The sequence below is a fragment of the Carcharhinus amblyrhynchos genome, chromosome 23 (genome assembly GCF_965287045.1).
Source record: "Carcharhinus amblyrhynchos chromosome 23, sCarAmb.v2.hapA, whole genome shotgun sequence".
NCBI classification, from domain to species: domain Eukaryota; kingdom Metazoa; phylum Chordata; class Chondrichthyes; order Carcharhiniformes; family Carcharhinidae; genus Carcharhinus; species Carcharhinus amblyrhynchos.
Genome location: NC_137346.1, coordinates 20,347,754 through 20,370,437, shown reverse-complemented (window position 1 = coordinate 20,370,437; position 22,684 = coordinate 20,347,754). Strand labels below are relative to the sequence as shown.

Sequence of the window (22,684 nt, the reverse complement as noted above, 5' to 3'; positions counted from 1 at the left end):
TCGCAAAAACCCAGCCTGCAGGTGCAGCAGGTGGTCAGGAAGGCGAATGGGATGCTGACCTTCATAGCGAAGGGGATTGAATATAAAAGTAGGGAGGTCTTGCTGCAGCTGTATAGGGCATTGGTGAGGCCGCAACTGGAGTATTGTGTGCATTTTTGGGCGCCGCACCTGCGCAAAGATATTTTGGCTTTGGAGGGAGTGCAGAGGAGGTTTACTAGGCTGATACCGGAGTTGAGGGGGTTGAGCTATGAGGAGAGGCTGAATAAACTGGGCTTGTACTCGTTAGAGTTTAGAAGAATGAGAGGAAATCTCATTGAGACGTATAAGATGATGAATGGGATGGATAGGATAGAGGTGGAAAGACTCTTCCCGCTCAAAAAAGACAATAGGACTAGGGGGCACAGCCTCAAGATAAAAGGGGGGCGGTTTAGAACGGAGTTGAGGAGGAACTTCTTCACTCAAAGGGTGGTGAATCTCTGGAATTCTCTGCCCGTTGAAGTGGTGGAGGCTGCCTCGCTAAATATTTTTAAGACGCGGGTTGATGGGTTTTTGATAGGAGAGGGGATTAAGGGTTATGGGGAGAGGGCGGGAAAGTGGAACTGAGCAGCGACAGATCAGCCATGATCTTATTGAATGGCGGGGCAGGCTCGAAGGGCTGGATGGCCTACTCCTGCTCCTATTTCTTATGTTCTTAATTCATCCAAAAAATATTTATTCTAGATCACTGCTGATTCTTTAGAATTCTTGAAGGTTTTTTACCAACTTCTCTTCCCGATGAATTCTGTTTGGTAGAATCCAGCAGCTTCATTCCCTACAGTTCAGATGTCTCATGATTCTTGGCTTTTAGTGTTTGCTGAATCTTAAATCTTCATTGATTTCAAATCTTTGAACTTTTTCAGACTCTTCAATGTTATTCTTGATGGGCTTGCTTTCTCTGAGCTGCATTTGCCTCACCCAATAACATAAGAACATAAGAAATAGGAGCAGGAGTAGGCCATCTGGCCCTTCGAGCCTGCCCCGCCATTCAATAAGATCATGGCTGATCTGTCGTGGCTCAGTTCCACATTCCCGCCCTCTCCCCATAACCCTTAATCCCCTCTCTTATCAAAAACCCATCAACCCGCATCTTAAAAATATTTAGCGAGGTAGCCTCCACCACTTCAACGGGCAGAGAATTCCAGAGATTCACCACCCTTTGAGTGAAGAAGTTCTTCCTCAACTCCGTTCTAAACCGTCCCCCCTTTATCTTGAGGCTGTGCCCCCTAGTCCTACTGTCCTTTCTGAGCGGGAAGAGTCTCTCCACCTCGATCCTATCCATCCCATTCATCATCTTATACGTCTCAATGAGATCTCCCCTCATTCTTCTAAACTCTAACGAGTACAAGCCTAGTTTATTCAGCCTCTCCCCATAGCTCAACCCCCTCAACTCCAGCATCAGCCTAGTAAACCTCCTCTGCACTCCCTCCAAGGCCAAAATATCCTTGCGTAAGTACGGCGCCCAAAACTGCACACAGTACTCCAGCTGCGGCCTCACCAATGCCCTATGTAGCCGCAGCAAGACCTCCCTACTTTTATATTCAATCCCCCTCGCTATGAAGGCCAGCATCCCATTTGCCTTCCTGACCACCTGCTGCACCTGCAAGCTGGGTTTTTGCGACTCATGCACAAGGACCCCGAGGTCCCTCTGCACCGTCGCCTGCTGCAGTTTTTCTCCACGTAAGTAATAATCCTTCCTACCATTATACCTACCAAAGTGGACCACCTCGCACTTGCCAACATTAAATTCCATTTGCCAGTTCCTGGCCCATTCGCCCAGCCTATCTAGATCCTTCTGCAGACGCTCCACACCCTCCGCGCAATTTGCCGTTCCACCAATCTTGGTGTCATCAGCAAATTTCGACACCATACACTCGGTTCCCTCCTCCAGATCATCTATATAAATGGTAAATAGCTGAGGCCCCAGCACCGACCCCTGAGGCACTCCACTAGTCACTTCACTAGTAACCATGACCCTTAACCCTAGCTTTCTGGTATTTGCAGCTTGGAAACGTTTGGGGATTATTACCTTGGCGATAATTCTCCTTACTGGTGGTCTGCAGACTAGATAGTGCTACATTGACTTTCTACCTTATTTTTTCATTAGCTACACTTGTGCAGACCAGGAGAACTCCGGGTTTGATCCTGAATACATGCTGAGTTAGCAGATCTCAAATACTTCAACCTGCCTTCCGGTCACTCGGTTGGAGAGTGGAAAACACATCCATGGCTTCCAATCCTTATCCCTATCCGTTGATCCTGCTGGTCTCCTTTGTTTAACATATGAACCTCCATGCCCCGAATTAGGCACCAGAAGACATTCGGACGATTCATAGCTGTTTTATTGTGATATTGGAGTTCAGGACAAACGCTGGTTTCCACTCCCCCCTTCTGGATCCCCTCCCTCCCCAGAAGCAACCTTCAACCGAGGCAAATATCAGCTGGTATGTACAAGCTTCAAACAGCATTACCTTCTCTCAATTCACTCCAAAGCAAGACCTGGTTTACTCTTAAAGAGACCTGCATTTGTAACACTGTTGTCCTTTATGAGCTTGCCCATGTTATATATTTAAACAGATTTTATATATATTACATAATATATTGAAACAAAATGTCTCCTCACCTCTGTCCTAAATGGTCTACCCTGAATCCTCAGACTGTGACCCCTGGTTCTGGACTCCCCCACTATCGGGAACACCCTCCGTCCATCTACCCTATCTTGTCCTGTTAGGATTTTATAAGTCTCTATGAGAAACCCCCCTCATTCATCTGAACTCCAGTGAAAATAATCCTAACCTAGCCAATCTCTCCTCAGTCCCTCCATCCTCGGAATCAGCCTGGTAAACCTTCACTGCACTCCCTCGAGAGCAAGAACATCCTTCCTCAGAAAAGGAGACCAAAACTGCCCACAATATTCTAGGTGTGGCCTCACCAAGGCCCTGTACAATTACAACAAGTCTGACAACACCAGGTTTAAGTCCAACCGATTTATTTGATAGTAAACTCACTAGCTTTCGAGGGGTTTCCCTCTTCTTCAGGTGAATGGAGAGTTCCGGCCTCAGAGTTCTGAGGGAAACCCCTCGAAAGCTAGTGAGTTTACTATCAAATAAATCGGTTGGACTTAAACCTGGTGTTGTCAGACTTTTTACTGTGTTTACCCCAGTCCAACGCCAGCATATCCACATCACAATTACAACAACACATCCCTGCTCCTATACGCAAAACCTCTCGCAATGAAGGCTAACATATCATTTGCAAAGTGTATTACAGTTCTGTCAGATCCTTGTTCATATTTATTGTTGGTAATAAATCCCTTTATAACTTGAAGCCACAATGAGTCACCTTCAAGTTTATCGCATGAAGTTTTGCTTGAACTGCTTCACACTGGTGTAATGGTAACAACTTACATTTCCAATGCACTCATGACATTTAGAATGGATAGTCAAGAAAACATTGGCTCAGAGAAAAAGAGTGATAATGAGAATGCCAGGGTGTGAATGGTGGTTGCAGATTGCAAGTCAGAGAAGGCGTTCCGGAGGGCAAAGATACAGACAGTGGAACCGGGGAACTCGGAATTGGAGTTATGACAGACGGATATGTATCAGGATATGGATGGAGGAGACTGTAGTGATAGAGCCTGTTTTTGCCGTGGGGGGGGTGGTTCTTGAAGGTGAGAAGTATCATCTTAAAAGTCAGCTAGCTGTGGGTGGCATGATGGCACTGCTGCCTTGAAACGCCAGGGACCTGGGCTCAATTCCAATCTCAGGTCACCGTCTGTGTGGAGTTTGCATGTTCCTTCCCATCTCTGTGTGGGATTCCTCTGAGTGCCCCAGTTTCCTCCCGCAATCCAAAGATGTGCAGGTTGGATTGATTGGCCATGCTAAATTGCTCTTCAGTGTCAGGACAAATACATGGGGTTATGGGGAAAGGTCCTGGGTGGGATTGTGGCTGGTGCAGACCTGATGGGCCAAAAGGCCTCCTTCTGCACTGTAGGGGTTCTATGATTTTAATACAGGGAGCCAGTGAAGCTTGGTGAGGAGAGAAAAGTTGGAGTCATGCAATATGGAGCTGGTGCGAACACAAACCATGGCATTCTTGGTGACCTTGTAACTTATAAATGGTAGAAGCAGGAAGCAGAAAGCTAGAGAAAGTCAAATGTGAGGTTGAGGGTCTTGATGTCTACTCCTGCTATTATTTCTTATGTAGCAGTTGTGAAGGCTTACAGTGGGTGCTGAAAAGATTTAGGGGAATAGTTCCAGGGATGAAGGATTTCAATTACATGGGGAAATTGAAGAAGTTGGAGTCATTCTTTGGGGAGAGAAGCTTTGGAGGAGATTGGGTGGAAGTGGTCAAAATCTTAAAGGATCTGGACAAATCGAAGATTCTCATTGGCAGAAGGGTCGAGAACCAGAGGAACACAGATGTCAAAATGGTTGATAAAAGAACCACAGACAACATAAAGAAAAGCCCTCAACACGAGTGGATAGGACCTGGTATACCTGAGAGGGTGGTGGAGGCAGATTTAGTAATGGCTTCCAAAAGGGAAATGGAACCAGCTAAATTGCTGTTGCAGAGAGCTGGTTCCATTCGATGATTCTACAAGAGGGAATGCTGAGGCAAGAGCTGAGAGGTACTGAAAGAAAGCAGCCTTGGTGATGGATCCAGAGTGGGGTGGGTGGAGAAGCTGAACTCAGGCTTCCTGACTGCACCATGCTTCTGCAATCCCGGACCAAGCCAGAGGTCATCTTTCTGGTTTCTTACCAGATGCTGCTTAAAATCTACATCTTTGACAAAACATTTCAGTCAACTGTTCTATAACATCATTTAATGGCTTGTCAAAGTTTGTTTGGTCATTCATGTTAAATTATAGTATCCCTACAGTGCAGAGAGAGGCCATTTGGCCCATCCAGCCTACACCAACAACAATCCGACCCCAGCCCTAATCCCTTAATCCCATGTATTTACTCCACTGACAATGAGGGGGAATTTATCACGGCCAGTCAACCTAACCCAGACTGTGGACTGTGGAAGGCAGCCCAAGCACCCGGAGGAAACCCGTGCAGATACAGGGAGAACATGCAGACTCCATACAGACGGTCACCCAAGGCTGGAATTGAGTCCAATGTTGTTACAACATTGCTGTGAGACAGCAATGCTAACCACTGTGCCACTATGCCGCTCAATGCTTTGGGCACCTTACTCTGTTAAAGGAATTATACAAATACAAGTTGTTGTTGTAATGGAGAAGGGAGCTGGGAAAGGGCTGTACAATCTGAAGCCCGCAGCATGACACAGATCAATGATCATGTCTGAAGTTAAAGCGCTCAATATCTTACTAGTGAACAGCTTCCATCAGCGTTCAGTTTACATCAGCTGCACGGACAGTAGGAGCTAAATTTCCAATTCCCAAACCAGTTGTTTTGACCGTGGCGTTTTGGACGCACCTCGCTCCGTGTTGTACTTACACTTGGAGCTCCAGCATGATCCGCTTGTCTTCCTCCACGTGTATCCCCCAGATGCAGTCCTGACCCTTGTCGTAGGCTTCTGGCCAATTGGGAGACAGCACCACTCCTTCAGAGTCCGTAATCTCCCCACTGCAGACAGCTAGGATTTAGGGAGGAAAAGAAAAGTCAGCATCTTCCAAGTCAGTGTAAAACAAACTGCAGACAACCCACTGAGACACTTCCTTAACAGATCAGGAGCATCAAGCAGCTCTTTAACTATTTGCTGGCATTGCTAAAATTACTGGCATCGCCTCACTGTCATTTTTTGAAGCGATTTTCTGTGAACTCTTCAGCATCACTTTTACATTTGCTTGTGTTTTTATTCCTCTTTAACTGTTTTCCCTTGTCTGTAATTGAATGTAGAAATGAGAATCAAAGCGCTTTGCTAATCACATAGCTTGAACTGTTGTTACAAGCATGATAGTCTGTGCTAAGTTTAACAATCAGGAGGAATGGTTTGCAAGATCATTTTAGTGAAGGCCAGTCAAGCTGATGATCAGGTTCCTATGCACGACCGCACCATCAATTTCTGATGTGAACTCTTGGAGGTGGAATGCACCTTGTGGAGATAAGACATCCCTGTTTCCTGAGTCAGCCCCCATGGCGCCATCTGTCACTTGTTCTCCAGTTTTGCTTTCACTTTCTGCGATCTTACCTTTATGCCACTATCAGCACTCTTTTAGTCTTTAACACTACCACTAGCACTTTCTATTGTCTGTGCCCCAAACTTATTATTTCAGTCTCTCCTAGCTCACATCTATCCCTGACCTTCTCAGTAAGTTTACTTATTAGTAAGACTTACATTAACACTACAATGAAGTTACTGTGAAATTCCCCGAGTCGCCACACTCCGGTGCCTGTTCGGGTCAATGCATCTAAGCAGCACATCTTTCAGACTGTGGAAGGAAACTGGAGCACCCAAAGGAAACACATGCAGACACGGGGAGAATGTGTAAACTCCACACAGACAGTGACCTAAGCTGGGAATTGAACACATGTCCCTGGCGCTATGAGGCAATAGTGCTAACTGCTGTGCCATCATGTGGCCCTACATTGCTCCACCTGCTCCACACCCTCTTGAACTGTTTAAATTCCATTCACATTTCTCCCTCTCTTTAACTCTGAAGTCATATAGAATTGAAACATTACTTCTGTGCTTCTCTCCACAGATACTGACAGACCTGCTGAGTCTTTTCAGCATTTTCTGGTTTTTCATTCCCACGTGGGGAGCTTGACTTTGCCACTCATGACAATCTCTCAGTCACCAATCAAAGGGCAACAAAACCCTTGGAAACACTTTCCCTGGTCCAGCTTCCTCGTGGAGATCTTGTGGGGAGATAAGGATCAATTGGATGGCAAGGGATAAAAGTAGAAGAGACTTTCAAGATAGTACAGTTGAACTGAATGTTGGACTTTGGGTTCAGATAATACTTTCTTGGCTTGTTTAAAATTCATTTGTGGGATATGGGTGTCGCTGTCTGGCCAGCATTTATTACCATCCCCAGTTGACCTTGGAAAGCAGTTGAGAGTCAATCATATTGGTTTGGCTCTGGAGTCACAGACAGACCAGGCCAGGTCAGGACAGCAGATTTCCTTCCCTAAAGGACCAGATAGGTTTTGCGGACATGGTTTTATGGTCATCAGTAAATTCTTAATTCCAGATATTTTTCTTTTATTGAATTCAAATTCCACCATCAACCATGGTGGGATTTGAACCCAGGTCCCTAGAACATTAGCTGTATTTCTGGATTAATAATCTAATGATAATACCACCAGGCCATCCCCTTCCCATCAGGTCTCAGGTAAATTAGCTTGGGGAGAGTCTGTGAAGAGATAAGGGAGAGAGGGTCTGAAAACCACAAGAAAATGCACAGGATAGAGGGAGGGGGATCTGCTGGTTTCAAAGAGATGTACGCAAACTACCCAGTGCCAGATGTGGATGGGCTGTTTTAGAATTCTTCTCACAAACGCACACTTTCTCTCTCTTTACTGGCAAAAATGTGACCTAGGGAACTGAGTGGAATGAGTATGTCAGTGATTTCTTATTTCAAGTAATGTGTTTAGCATGAAGTACAAATCTGAAGTTCATTAACCATTTATTTTGACTTTATTCCCCTTCTGACCAGAATTTCAATAAGCCATTGTTTCAAGTAAAACACCAATCAGCAACAAGTTTGCAATATATTCCACTGCAAGTGTGAGTCCAAGGGACAGAGCACAGATTAAATAATGGTTAAGCAACAGGACTCTTGTTATTTTATGCAGTTTATGCTCATAATTGGCTTTCTTTTCTCTTGTGTTTCTCATGGTGCTCCCTGTCAGGAAATGTTCAGTCTCTCTCTGTTTTTTTTCCCCTCAGTAGTTCAGCTGGGATCAGAAGTTATGGAAAATCGTCCATCACGGGGAGGCTGGTGATTAATGCCATACGTTCATCTCTTCAGTTCCGTCCTATCTCAGGTGAATGGGATCCCTGGAAAGGTCTGTGATGAGCATAAAGTGGGAAGTTCGTTCTCTGGGTTTTCCCACAATTGTTCCACCAACTCACCATTAATCCTCTGTGTGACATCTGCTCAACCACACAATACGCAAGCCCCGCTCAATGCAAACACCTCCTTAAAACCCATTCTGTTCCTATATAGAAGCCACTTTCTAATTACTGTCTTCTGAATTTGGTGCAGCACGGTAGCACAGTGGTTAGCACTGCTGCCTCACAGGGTAGGGACCTGGGTTCAATTCTCGGCTTGGGTCACTGTCTGTGTGGAGTTTGCATGTTCTCCCCGTGTCTGCATGGGTTTCCTCTGAGTGCTCTGGTTTCCTTTCACAGTCCAAAGATATGCAGGTTAGGTTGACTGGCCATGCTAAATTGCCTGTTAGTCTCCCAAGATATCTGGATTAGCGGGGTAAATATGTGGGGTTACGGGGTCAGGTTGGGTAAGAGTTGGTGCAGAGTTGATGGGCTGAATGGCCTTTTTCTGCACTAAAGGGATTCTATGATCTAATATGTACTCCATGCAAGTTGCTTATTCCAGATGTGGCCAACCTCCATCTACGTGGATTCTGTCCATCTGCATTTAGGCAATGCAGTCAGCATTTTACAGTGAGTACCCATATCTATAAAAATCAGCAATGATTTAAATCTCCTGTGTTGTTCTTTGGCCATTTTGTGGACCATGCTGCTCAGTTTTAATGCTATTACACTACTGTGGGTTTCTATTCGATGCCCAGGAAAGAATTCTTGTTAAAACAAAGATGATGACAAAAAATGACATCCCATTAGTATTGGCTGCAGCCCACCATCTGGAAGTACATATAGCAAACTTTATAGACACTTATGCAATATTGATCTTTCAGTTTTGTGAGATCAGGATTTCCCACTCACTTAGGATTGAGACTGTATTCCAGGAGATTTCATCGTGTGAATTACAACCCCTACCCTCTCATTTTCCAGTATTGGTTCACTGATAAATTAGTCAATAATGGCGGCCACAATACCCACAATCCTCTGTGCTATAGAACCTGCTCTAACCATCACATGGCTTTTCTGCAAGCGTACACATGCATCAGAACAGCATTTGACCCTGGGTCACTGCTAGTCCTGCTATTCCTTTCCAGTCTGACTGAGATGCTTTTTATTTTCAGTTCCTCGTAGTTCTGAAGATTAATCCTCAGGTCTTCTGGGAGACTCCAGGATAAATTGGGAGGGTTGGCAACTCCAGAAGCACTGCTTGTGGCAGAGCTGGATTCTCAGTCAAAGCAGCAAGAGTTGGGTGTAGGAGTTATGTGAAGGAATAAATTGTGGTGAGAGTCTCTTTGAACTCGGGTGAAAATGGATTGAGTTTCTGGAAGCGTAGGAAACAGAAGTAGCAGGCCATTTGGCCCTTTGAGCCTGCTTTGCCGTTTGTTTTGATCATGAATGATGATCAAAATCAATCTCCTGATCCTATTTTCCCCCCATATCCATTGATCCTTTTAGCCCCAAAAGCTATATCTAACTTCTTCTTGAAATCACACAATGTTTTGGCCTCAACTGTTTTCTGTGGGAGTGAATTCCACAGATTCACCACCCTCTCGGTGAAGAAATTACTTCTCACCTCATTCCTAACATTAAGTGTGAGGAGGAAATGAACTTAGTGAACTGCAGAGTGGTATGGGATGCATCTGTTTGTTGTGAAAGGGAAAATGGAATCTTTGCAAACTTTACGGGATAAAGGGTAGTTATCAGTGGAGAAACAGGAAAGGATGTGCAATCTGTTTAAAATTCGTGGATGAATATTTTTGGCTTCTGAAAATGTTGGCATACACTTGCTGCAATCACCTACTGAACAGAGTTCCTTTCCTCTCCTGGAAGTGTCAAAATCGGCAGTGGAAGAGGAAACAGGAGACTCTACAGAGGTGAGAAGATCAAAACCTCCAAGTTGAATTTGCGCCCACAATTCATTTAACTTGTTCCGCATTTTTTTTGCATTTGTATAAACACTTGCTTGAGCCATATGCCTTAATCAGTCTTGCTTTTCTATCTTACATATTTCTTATTCCTTTCTTGGTGCAATAATTTTACATCTTTTTGTACTTCCTTTACCTAATGCACAACATATGACTATTATTCTACTCACTTTTTCATTTATTTTAGAGTATTCATTCTTTCCTACCTTTATCCTCCCCACTATAGGCTAGTTTAAAGTCTTTCTGAGTGCCCTGTTTATCCTTTCTGCAAGGACACTGCTCCCAACCCAGGTCAGGTATAGCCCAGCTATGATTCTTTCCTATTCGTTCCTGCTGTGAGCTTCCCAAGAAATTGAACATCTCTTTCCAACTGCATATTCATATCCCTCTGCCAAGTCTTGTTTTCAACCAAGCTCCCAAATAAGCTCCCAACTGAGCTCCCAGCTGCTGGTGCTCTCTCTCGTCTACTCTTCGCCCTTGCCTACTCTTCCCTATGTTGTTGCTCCCAACATGAACCACAAAGATTTGATACTTCTCCTCTCTGTCCAGTATCCTTATGCCAAGTAGTGGCTTCTGTACTAGCAGGTAAGGAACCATGTGGGCCTCTCAATTCCATTTACAAAGAATATGAGTCGCAGACCCTAAATATTGAATGCCCTGCCGCTACCACATTAGGCTTTCTTCTGTCTCTTTGGATAGTGTCCTGGTTCAAGGTACTAACATCAGTATTCTGGCTATACTTACCCTCATAGCTAGAAAACATATTTTACTTGTGGGAGGGTCAATTTCTGCAGATCCTTGACTTCTATCTCACTTGGCCTCCCTTTACTCTGTATGTTATTGGATAAAACTTACAACATAAATACTTCTAAAAAAATGTCTTGGCACTACCAGAGAATAATGGGGAAGAAATGCAGGGGCAGGCAGAATACTGGTGGGAATTTTCTAGCTGTTCATGCCAACGGGATCTTCTGACCCTGCCCAATGGCAGCGCATCCCCGTCGTGGTTTTACCAGTGGAGAGTGTTGCATTCAATGGGAAACGCCGTAGACAATGGCAAATCCAGAAGGTCCCACCGGCAGCCAATTGTGGGCCACTCATATTGGGTTTTGCGATAAACCCGCCTACTGCCTTTATGTCACTATGGAAACATTTTGTCAGATGTTGCAACAGAGCGTAGCAATAGCCAGCTGCAACTTATCTGAAATAAACTGATGGTAAGTGCTTATATTTTTCTGCTATACAGGAATAAATTATTAGTTGCAGACCTCTGCTCCTTGCACTTTGCATCTCATTAGCCATCTCTCAATACCCCAGGATGATGTTCACCAGGACCCAGAGACTTGTCAGCCCACAGTTCCATTAGTTTCCTCAGTGCTGTTTCCCTGGTGATTATAATTTCACCGGATTTCTCTCTCCCTTCCAGCTGTTATTGAGTGTTTTTTTTCTACCTTCTGTAGTGAAAGAAGCAGCAAAATATTGTTCATTTCATCTGCCATTTCCTTACTACTTGCTATTAACTCTCCATGGTCGCTCACTACAGGACCAACACTCACTTTACTTAGTCTCTTTCTTTTTAATTACCCGAAGAAACTCTTGCTTTCCATTTTTACTTCTCTGGCCAGCTCCCTCTCAAACTCAAATTTCTTTCCCTTCATTAACTGCCATTCCTTACACTGTGACTGACCATTCATTTTTGTGCAATGGTATGCTTTTTCCTTAAATGTCCGTAGTGTCTTTAGTTAGCCATGGATGGTGGGTCCAACCTTTAGATTTTTCTTTACAGTTGGAATATACTTATTCTGAACATTCTGAAACATCCCATTAAATGTTTGCTTCTCTGCTCATCTACTTCCTAGTTTCGTACACTTCAGCTGGGTCAGCTTTCTTGCTCACACAGTTGCCCTTATTTAAGTTTAAAATACTAGTCTGAGACCCACTCTTCTCCCTCTTAAATTGGATGTAAAATTGAATCATACTGTTGCTCCTTAGGGTTGCCTTTAATCTGTGGTCATTAATTAATCCTGCAAAATTACAAGATATCAAGTCTAATTCTAACCTGCTCCTTGGTTGAACTTGCTGCTCTAAAAAACTATCTCAAAAGTATTCAATGAACCCATCATCCAGGCTATTACTGCCATTCTGATTCTTCCAGTTGACAAGTAGATTACAATGACCCATGATTATTACTATTGCAAGGACCCAAAATTTCTTCTTCTATGCTTTGTCCTGCATTGTGGTTACTCTTAGGACTCCTGTAGATCACTTCTTTCCCCAACTGCTCCTCATCTCCACACAAACCGAATCAACACTCTAATCTCCTGAACCAAGGTCACCTAACTATTTCAACAATGCCATCCTTGATTAACAGTGCTACCCCATCACCATTATCTAACCTCTCATTCTTTTTGAATGCCTTATACCCCTCAATATGCAGGACACAGTGTTTGCCATCCTGTAGCCACGTCTCTGTAATGCCTATCAGATCATTAACTGGATAAAAGTGTGAGACAGCCTCCTTTCACATTTTATTATATAATGTCTCTTTCTGTGGAGGTTTATTCAGTCCATACCCGATATCACCATTTGGTGATGTGGGCCATTGCAGTTCCAATAAACTGTGGCAATACAATAGCTCTCATCATTAACCCTGATTTTTTGTAGCATTGAAAATTGTTGCTAAACTCATTAGCTTTAAATTTACATCACATTGAGATTAAAATTAACAGCTGGGTGCTTCTGTTAAAAGAAATTTAATGTGTTGTTAAGCACTTGTAAGTTAATCTTTGTTTAATTTCAATGTCAGTTTTTCTTGTATTCATTTACAGGATGTGGCATCGCTGGCTAGGCCAGCATTTATTGCCCATCTCTAATTGCCCAAGAGAAGGTGGTGATGAGATACTTTCTTGAACTGCTTCTTGAATGCAGCAGTCCATGTCCTGTCGCTACACCCACAGTGCCATCAAGGGGGAAAGGGGGGTTTCCAGGATTGTCAGTGACAATGAAGGAATGGCAATATATTTCCAAATCAGGATGGTGATTTGATTTGATTTCACTTATTATTGTCACATAGAACACAGAACACTACAGCACAGTACAGGCCTTTCGGCCCTCGATGTTGCGCCGACCTGTGAAACCAATCTAAAGCCCATCTAACCTACACTATTCCAATATCATCCATACGTTTATCCAATGACCATTTAAATGCCCTTAATGTTGGCGAATTCACTACTGTTGCAGGCAGGACATTCCAAACCCTTATTACTCTCTGAGTAAAGAACCTATCTCTGACATCTGTCCTATATCTATCACCCCTCAATTTAAAGCTATGTCCCATCGTGCTAGCCATCTCCATCTGAGGAAAAAGGCTCTCACTATCCACCCTATCTAATCCCCTGATCATCTTATATGCCTCTATGAAGTCACCTCTTAACCTTCTTCTCTCTAACGAAAACAGCCTCAAGTCCCTCAGCCCAGATGTATTAACATACAGTGAAAAGAATTGTTTCTTGTGCGCTATACAGACAAACAATACCGTTTATAGAGAAAGAAGTGAGAGAGTGGAGAATGTAGTGTTAAAATCATAGCTGGGATGTAGAGAAAGATCAAGTTAATGCAAGGTAAGTCCATTTAAAAGTCTGACAGCAGCAGAGAAGAAGATGCTCTACGTGACTTCAGACTTTTGTATCTTTTTCCCGATGGAAATCGGTGGAAGAGAGAATGTCCGGGGTGTGTGGGGCCCTTAATTATGCTGGCTGCTTTGCCGAGGCAGCAGGAAGTGTAGACAGAGTCAATGGATGGAAGATTGGTTTGCGTGATAGATTGGGCTACATTTGTGACCTTTTGTAGTTCCTTGCAGTCATGGGCAGAGCAGGAGCCATACCGAGCTGTGACGTAAGAGAAATACACTAGTCTACTTGTTTATAGGGTTTAATGCATATCATGTACCCAGATTCTAGAGATGTACAATATTCTGCAACTTAAATAAAAGCAAAGTACTCCAGAAGCTGGAAATCTGCAATAAAAACATGGAATGCTGGAAAAAAATCAGCAGGTCTGGCAGCATTCTTGGAGCGAGGAACAGAGTTAGCATTTCCAGTCCACAGAATGTCTTCAGAGGTAGAAACATCAGTACCCAATTGAATCACACAATAGAGCTATCAACTGCATCATCTTCCTTCTCTATAAATGGTATTCTTTGTCTGCATAGCGCGCAAGAAACAATTCTTTTCACTGTATGTTAATACATGTGGGCTGAGGAACTTGAGACTGTTTTCGTTAGAGAGAAGAAGGTTAAGAGGTGACTTCATAGAGGCATATAAGATGATCAGGGGATTAGACAGGGTGGACAGTGAGAGCTTTTTTCCTCAGATGGAGATGGCTAGCACGATGGGACATAGCTTTAAATTGAGGGGTAATAGATATAGGACAGATGTCAGAGGTAGGTTCTTTACTCAGAGAGTAATAAGGGCATGGAATGCCTTGTCTGCAACAGTAGTGGACTCGCCAACGTTAAGGGCATTGAAATGGTCATTGGTTAAACATATGAATGATATTGGAATAGTGTAGGTTAGATGGGCTTTAGCTTGGTTTTGCAGGCCGGTGCAACATCGAGGGCCTGTACTGTGCTGTAGTGTTCTATGTGACATAGAACATAGTCAAGTCAAATCAAATCACCAACCTGGTAAATCTCCTCCGCACTCTCTCCAATGCTTTTACATCCTTTTTGGCAAAAATGATATGGTGGGTGGCACATTTTCACCTTATGATGAGTTTGCATGTCCAGCCTGCAAGGGGCGTTGAGATATGTGTATGTCGGGGCATAGCCCCTTTAAGAGAATGGGTTATTTGACTTCAGGTATGGTGTGAGCTGCTGGGATCTGCCCCGAGTGGACATTTGGAGTGTGGTGTGATAAGACCTTGAATGAAGAGCAGTGTTGCCTGAAGCCTGCCTGTGGGTAGTTATTGAAGAGAGGCCACGGTACAAGATTTAACACTGCCCGCTAGGTGTGAGGAGATGATAGAGTTAAACAATGTGCTATCAAGGCTGTGCTAGAATTTGCATGCTCCTCAAACTAAAGTCCCAGTTTGCTCTTGTTGTTTCTCTTGCTGGTAGTTAAATAAGATCTTACCCCTACAGGCTGGCTCAGTCTCATTCCACTGAGGATCCCGGATGTCCACACATTCTATGATCACTGACCCTTGTTCCAAGTGGTATCCTGGATCACATGAAAACTCGGCCACGGTCCCCACTTGATACGACGTGTCACCCGTGGTGAAATTTCCATACTTAATGAATGGCTCATAACAATGACCCTGTTCAAAGGCTGAAAGAAGAAGAAAAGATGCACTCAAAACAAAAGAAAATTGAAATTATGAAGAATTATATACAAGCAACAGCAGATCTTCCATGGCATAACTTGTGTTAAGATGTTTTATAATGTTAGGGGCTTACCAAAATGCAATGACGAATGAACATAAGAACATAAGAAATAGGAGCAGGAGTAGGCCATCTAGGCCTTCGAGCCTGCCCCGCCATTCAATAAGATCATGGCTGATCTGTCGTGGCTCAGTTCCACTTTCCCGCCCTCTCCCCATAACCCTTAATCCCCTCACTTATCAAAAACCCATCAACCCGCGTCTTAAAAATATTTAGCGAGGCAGCCTCCACCACTTCAACGGGCAGAGAATTCCAGAGATTCACCACCCTTTGAGTGAAGAAGTTCCTCCTCAACTCCGTTCTAAACCGCCCCCCCTTCATCTTGAGGCTGTGCCCCCTAGTCCTAATGTCTTTTTTGAGCGGGAAGAGTCTCTCCACCTCTATCCTATCCATCCCATTCATCATCTTATACGTCTCAATGAGATCTCCCCTCATTCTTCTAAACTCTAACGAGTACAAGCCTAGTTTATTCAGCCTCTCCTCATAGCTCAACCCCCTCAACTCTGGTATCAGCCTAGTAAACCTCCTCTGCACTCCCTCCAAGGCCAAAATATCTTTGCGCAGGTGTGGCGCCCAAAACTGCACACAGTACTCCAGCTGCGGCTTCACCAATGCCCTATACAACTGCAGCAAGACCTCCCTACTTTTATATTCAATCCCCCTCGCTATGAAGGCCAGCATCCCATTCGCCTTCCTGACCACCTGCTGCACCTGCAAGCTGGGTTTTTGCGACTCATGCACAAGGACCCCGAGGTCCCTCTGCACCGTCGCCTGCTGCAGTTTTTCGCCACGTAAGTAATAGTCCTTCCTACCATTATTCCTACCAAAGTGGACTACCTCACACTTGCCAACATTAAATTCCATTTGCCATTTCCTGGCCCATACGCCCAGCCTATCTAGATCCTTCTGCAGACTCTCCACACCCTCCGCACAATTTGCCGTTCCCCCAATCTTGGTGTCATCAGCAAATTTCGACACCCTACACTTGGTTCCCTCCTCCAGATCATCTATATAAATGGTAAAAAGCTGAGGCCCCAGCACCGACCCCTGGGGCACTCCACTAGTCACCATCCGCCAATCCGAATAGCACCCGTTGACCCCTACTCTCTGCCTCCTATTTGACAACCAATCCTCTATCCACGCTAACACCCTACCCCCAACTCCCAACTCCATGTCCCTCGACCTTCTGCAATAACCTCTTGTGAGGTACTTTGTCAAACGCCTTCTGAAAATCCAGAAAGACCACATCCACCGGCTCTCCTCTATCCACCGCCCTAGACACATCCTCATAGAACTCCAGTAAATTTGTCAGACACGACTTCCCTTTAACAAAACCGTGCTGCGTCTGCTCTATCAAGCAGTTCCCTTCAAGATGCCTCGCAATTTCCTCCTTAATGACGGATTCTAACATTTTACCTACCACAGACGTTAAACTAACCGGCCTATAATTCCCCGCCTTTTGCCTGGCACCCTTCTTAAACAACGGCGTAACATTAGCCGTTTTCCAATCCTCCGGCACTTCCCCGGAATCCAGCGACATCTGGAAAATAACCACCAAGGCATCCACTATCACCTCCGCCATTTCTTTCAAAGTCAGTGGGATCTATTGAAAGTACATATTATAGACAGATTGTTAATGTATTACTGCACCTGAATTACAAGGATGATTCAAAAGTAGTTGGTACTGTGACTTAGCTGGTTAAAGCACTTGCCTAGTCAACAGGAGATCTTGAGTTCAAATCTCAGTGGCGCCTTGGACAAGGAGATCTCTTAATGGAATGTATTTGTTTTGATGCATGGGGCCGATCTTGTTTCAGAGGGTGAATTCCACCTGTTGTGAAGTCACAAACTTCCAGCAGGACTAATTTGCTGAGAGTGGTATTGTGGCACAGTGACCCGGGTTCGATTCCAGTCTTGTGTTGGGTTTGCACATTCTCCCCATGTCTGCGTGAGTTTCCTCCGGATGCTCCGGTTTCCTCCCACAGTCGGAAAGACATGCTGGCTAGGTGCCTTGACCATGCTAAATTCTCCCTCAGTGCAATCCAAACAGGCACCGGAGTGTAGCGACAAAGGGATTTTCCACAGGAACTACATTGCAGTGTTAATGTAAGCCTACTTGTGACACTAATAATAAATAAACTTTAAAAACAATGTCTAGTCTTCAGGTGAAGCTGAGTTTGACAACGGGAGATCATTGATCCAGACCAAACAGAAACAATTCAGAAATAAAAACAGAAAATGCTGGACAAACTCAGCAGGTCTGGCAGTAGTTGCAGAGAGAGACAGAGTTAGCATTCTGGGTCTTAGTGACCCTTGCTCGCAACTGATATAATTCAGTTCTTATTTATGGTCATAAAATTTGACATTTTTGTGGAGTATTGGATTGTATTTTTGAGAAACCTAGCACATTTGGAAAGCAAACAAACAGCAACCAAGTTCTATTGGTGGGCAGTGTGAAACCAGTCTCTCCCCCAATTCAGCAAGTTTCAGCTCCAGAAGCTGACCAGTGAGCCTGGTAGAAATGAGAAAGCTCCAGTAGCCTGGATCTGTTAACTCTTCCTGAATTTAACTAGCATTTCCCTGCAGCTTAGGCTGAGGATCTTGGAGGCACAAAGCTGAGGTGCTACAGCACCTTAATGGTGGGATGGTATAATTGCAGCATGACAAGTTACCATGACAATTTTTACAATGTTCTCAGCTGCTTCCCTTCCTATGACGGGCCCAGGGTACCTGCAGTTGAGGAACCATCCTATTCTGCAGTACATTTCACTATGGGTTTGTCCTTTTAACACACAAACAATTGTGGCTCGCCCATCTTTTTCTTCAAAAGTGTTGACATGGCATTTGCCAAACATTTTTTTATCCATTCACGGGATGTGGGTGTCACTGGTGAGACCAATATTATTTGCCCATTCCTAATTTCTCTTGAGAAGGTGGTGATGAACAACCTTCTTGAGTCGCTGCAATCCATATGGTGTACGTATAACACAATGATATTAGGGAGGTAAATTCAAGATTTTGATCCAGCTTCTGATGAAGGAATGGTGATATGGAGTTTCAGAGGTTGGGTGGGAAAAAGGGGATACTTTAACGAAGAACTAAGAATAGTACAGCACAGGAACAGGCCCTTCTGCTATCCAAGCATGTGCCAATCACCGATCTAAATCAACCGCTTATACCCCTCTATTCTCCATTTGTTCATATGTCTATCAAGATAAGTCTTAAATGTGGCTACTATAACCACCTCAACAACCTCAATTGGCAGTGCCTTCCAGGCCCCCACCACCCTCTGTATAAAAAACTTCCCCCTCACATCTCCATGGAATCTTTCCCCCTTTATCTTGAACTTGTGCCCCTTTGTAATTGTCATTTCTTCCAACTGTTCTCCCTATCTACACCTCTCATAATTTTATAAACTTCTATCAGGTTGCCCCAAAACCTTCATCTTTCCAGGGAGAACAATCCCAATTTATTCAATCTGCCAGAGAGTCAGTGCAGACACGATGGGCCAAATGGTCCCTTCTAACTGTAGGGATTCTATGATAGGTGATGTAGTTTGCAAGTCTGGAAGGTGCTGTCAAAGGAGCCTTGGTGAGTTGCAGCAATGCATCTTGTAGATGGTGCACACTAAACATTTAGTTTGTGTTGGAAAATAAGAACCAAGGACCCATGGGTTTTTATCAGAATTCCGCCATGCAAACGATGGAAAAAGAAACAGCAAAAAACTTGCATCCACATAGCACTTCTCACAAATAATTTGCTTTTTCTTTTGAAATATAATGGATATTGTTACTGTGGGAAAACAGCACCCAATATACGCTCAGCAAGATCACTCAAATGGCAACGAGGTGAGCATTTGGGTTCACCCAACGAGTTTTGGGTGTTGTTGGCTGAGGGATGAATGTTGCTTATGACACCATCTCAAACACAATCCCTCACAGAAAGCAGCCAGTCCTGGACTGCCTAGGTTACATATTCATGTCCTCAAATGGGACTTGGATCTCCAATCTCTAACTCAAGAGCATGAATGCTACCAATGGAATCAAGCACATTGAAGACACTTGCTTTACCAGATTGTGAATTGGCAATGCAAACAACGCAGCAAGTGTCTTCTCCATCCTGTGAAAATATATATTGCTTACCAAAAGATTTATTCTTGTTGCAGAACACAAAAGACACAACATTAAAGCACACAATAAAACACCGAACTTGTTTTGTTCCGACAATTTTATTTCCTATTGTAATTGACTCTAAATTACTTTAATTAACAAAGAGCTCATTATTTTGCGTGGTTAATTTGCCGCGGCAAAACATGTATAATAGTCTCGGGCATTCACAATGCAAACTAATTGCTTCCGTGAACTATAGAACTCCCTCACACTCTGCAATATCGCACAACCTTTTGTATGAGGTGTTGTTTACGGCTTTGTATCAGAGTATTGAATGCATACTTCAGTCTGACAAAAAGAGGATTCGCAACATTTTGCAGTGAGCTTCACACGTCCTTTGGTAATGTTTGATCTCAGGCTTCATCGCTACCAGTTCACACAAGAAATGATTTGAACATCCCCAGGCAGGCAAGACTACTCGGTGCCATCAATGTGCTAATTTATAGACAGTGCGAATTGGGCTGTGGAATTTCACAGCACACAATTATTAACAAACTATTACTCGTGGACTTGCTTCAACGATCTCAACTTTCCAGTTAATGAAGTCGCGTACCAGATAAGTTGCAAAGCATAAACAACACAGCAGCACATATAGATCAAATTTATGGAAAAGGCCAAATAGCTGGAGGAGGACTGTAAACGAGCCCAGATCAGTTGTGTCAACCTCCTCTAATATATCGCCAGAGGTCTTCGAGACTCTGACTTCATTTTACTAATATCTGTTAGGGACGCATGTATGTATAATTTTCTCTTTCTGCGTTTTAAATTCTGAGAGGGTCTGCTTCCTTTCCTTTTACTTGATAAATTTGCGACTCTGTGAACCAGCTCGTTCCCTCTGTGCAATTCAAAAGATAAGGCTGGAGGTGCTCCCCAAAGTTTGGAGCTCTTAAATTAAGGTTCTTTCTAAATCATAGAATGATACAGTGCAGAAGAGGCACTTTGGCCCCTCGGGTCTGCACCCACAAGCGGAAAATACCTGAGCTCCCACTTAATCCCATTTATCAGGATTAGACCCATCGCCCTGAATTTTCTGATGTGCCAAGTGCTCAGCCAGACACTTTTTAAAGGGTGTGAGGCAACCTGCCTCTCCCACCCTCCCAGGCAGCGCATTCCAGATTTTTACCCAGATTTACCCTCTGGGTAAAAAACATTTTTTTCTCACATTGTCCCTTACCCCTCACTTTGAACCGAAGTCACCTCGTGACTAACCCTTCAAATAAGGGGAACAGCTACTCTGTCCATGCCCCTCATAATCTTGCGCACCCTAGTGGAGTGCCCCAGGGGTCTGTGCTGGGGCCTCAGCTATTTACCATTTATATAGATGATCTGGAGGAGGGAATCGAGTGTAGGGTGTCGAAATTTGCTGATGACACCAAGATTGGTGGAACGGCAAATTGTGCGGAGGGTGTGGAGAGTTTACAGAAGGATCTAGATAGGCTGGGCGTATGGGCCAGGAAATGGCAAATGGAATTTAATGTTGGCAAGTGCGAGGTGGTCCACTTTGGTAGGAATAATGGTAGGAAGGATTATTACTTACGTGGCGAAAAACTGCAGCAGGCGACGGTGCAGAGGGACCTCGGGATCCTTGTGCATGAGTCGCAAAAACCCAGCCTGCAGGTGCAGCAGGTGATCAGGAAGGCTAATGGGATGCTGGCCTTCATAGCGAGGGGGATTGAATATAAAAGTAGGGAGGTCTTGCTGCAGCTGTATAGGGCATTGGTGAGGCCGCAGCTGGAGTACTGTGTGCAGTTTTGGACGCCGTACTTACGCAAGGATATTTTGGCCTTGGAGGGAGTGCAGAGGAGGTTTACTAGGCTGATGCCGGAGTTGAGGGGGTTGAGCTATGAGGAGAGATTGAATAAACTAGGCTTGTACTCGTTAGAGTTTAGAAGAATGAGGGGAGATCTCATTGAGACGTATAAGATGATGAATGGGATGGATAGGATAGAGGTGGAGAGACTCTTCCCGCTCAGAAAGGATAGTAGAACTAGGGGGCTTAGCCTCAAGATAAAAGGGGGGCGGTTTAGAACGGAGTTGAGGAGGAACTTCTTCACTCAAAGAGTGGTGAATCTCTGGAATTCTCTGCCCGTTGAAGTGGTGGAGGCTACCTCGCTAAATATTTTTAAGACGCTGGTTGATGGGTTTTTGATAAGAGAGGGGATTAAGGGTTATGGGGAGAGGGCGGGAATGTGGAACTGAGACACGACAGATCAGCCATGATCTTATTGAATGGCGGGGCAGGCTCGAAGGCCTAGATGGCCTACTCCTGCTCCTATTTCTTATGTTCTTATGTTCAATCAGGTCATCCCTCAGTTTTCTCTGCTCCAGCAAAAACAACCCAAGCTTATCAAACCTCTCTTCATAACTTAAGTTCATAACTTAAATGTTCCATTGCTGGCAACATCCTGGTGAATCTCCTCTGCACCCCCTCCAGTGCAATCACATCCTTGTTGACAATTTCTTGGTGGCGATGTGATCTGCTCAGTGTCCATCAACAATTCCATTGCGAGAAATGCTGCAAACAAGTCCTTGTTCCTTTCCGTGAATCCATTGTGAGAAGAGGCCTACACCATCACAACATCTTACCAGCACCCCATTTGCCACAAAGAACAACCATATTCGTTTAATATACTGACCTAACAATGTTAAATTCATAACCAGTAGAGAAACATTTTTCCCAATATTTCTGCTCAGAGCAAATTTGAGGTAACTTTGTTTTTCAAATCTCCTCATCTTCCTCAGCTCATTTCTGAGTCCTGGATGCCACCTTCAAGGTCAAGAATACTGCTGGCAATTGAAGCCCATTATCCGCATGAAACTTTATGAAATATTTGACTTGATTCATTTGATTTGATTTATTATTGTCACCTGTGTTCACTTTCAGTGAAAAGTATTGTTTCTTGTGCACTATACAGACAAAACATACCGTTCATAGAGAAAGAAAGGAGAGAATACAGAATGTAGTGTTACAGTCATCGCTCGGGTGTAGAGAAAGATCAACTTAATGCGAGGTAAATCCATTCAAAACTCTGACAGCAGCAGAGAAGAAGCTGTTCTTGAGTCGATTGGTACGTGACCTCAGGCTTCTGTAT

The 22,684-nt window shown here is 44.1% G+C and overlaps 1 protein-coding gene across 2 annotated transcripts in view; it reads right to left on the bottom strand.

Annotated features, from left to right (window-relative positions):
• The window catches only part of sez6b (seizure related 6 homolog b), an 854,076-nt gene that overhangs the window by 129,845 nt on the left and 701,547 nt on the right, over window positions 1-22,684 (bottom strand). For both annotated transcript variants that reach the window (XM_080210324.1, XM_080210323.1), the window contains exons 8-9: window positions 15,116-15,310; window positions 5,502-5,640 (exon numbers count right to left, since the gene is read on the bottom strand). In XM_080210324.1, the coding sequence (XP_080066450.1) occupies window positions 5,502-5,640; window positions 15,116-15,310 (334 nt within the window). The remainder of the gene's footprint in view (window positions 1-5,501; window positions 5,641-15,115; window positions 15,311-22,684) is intronic.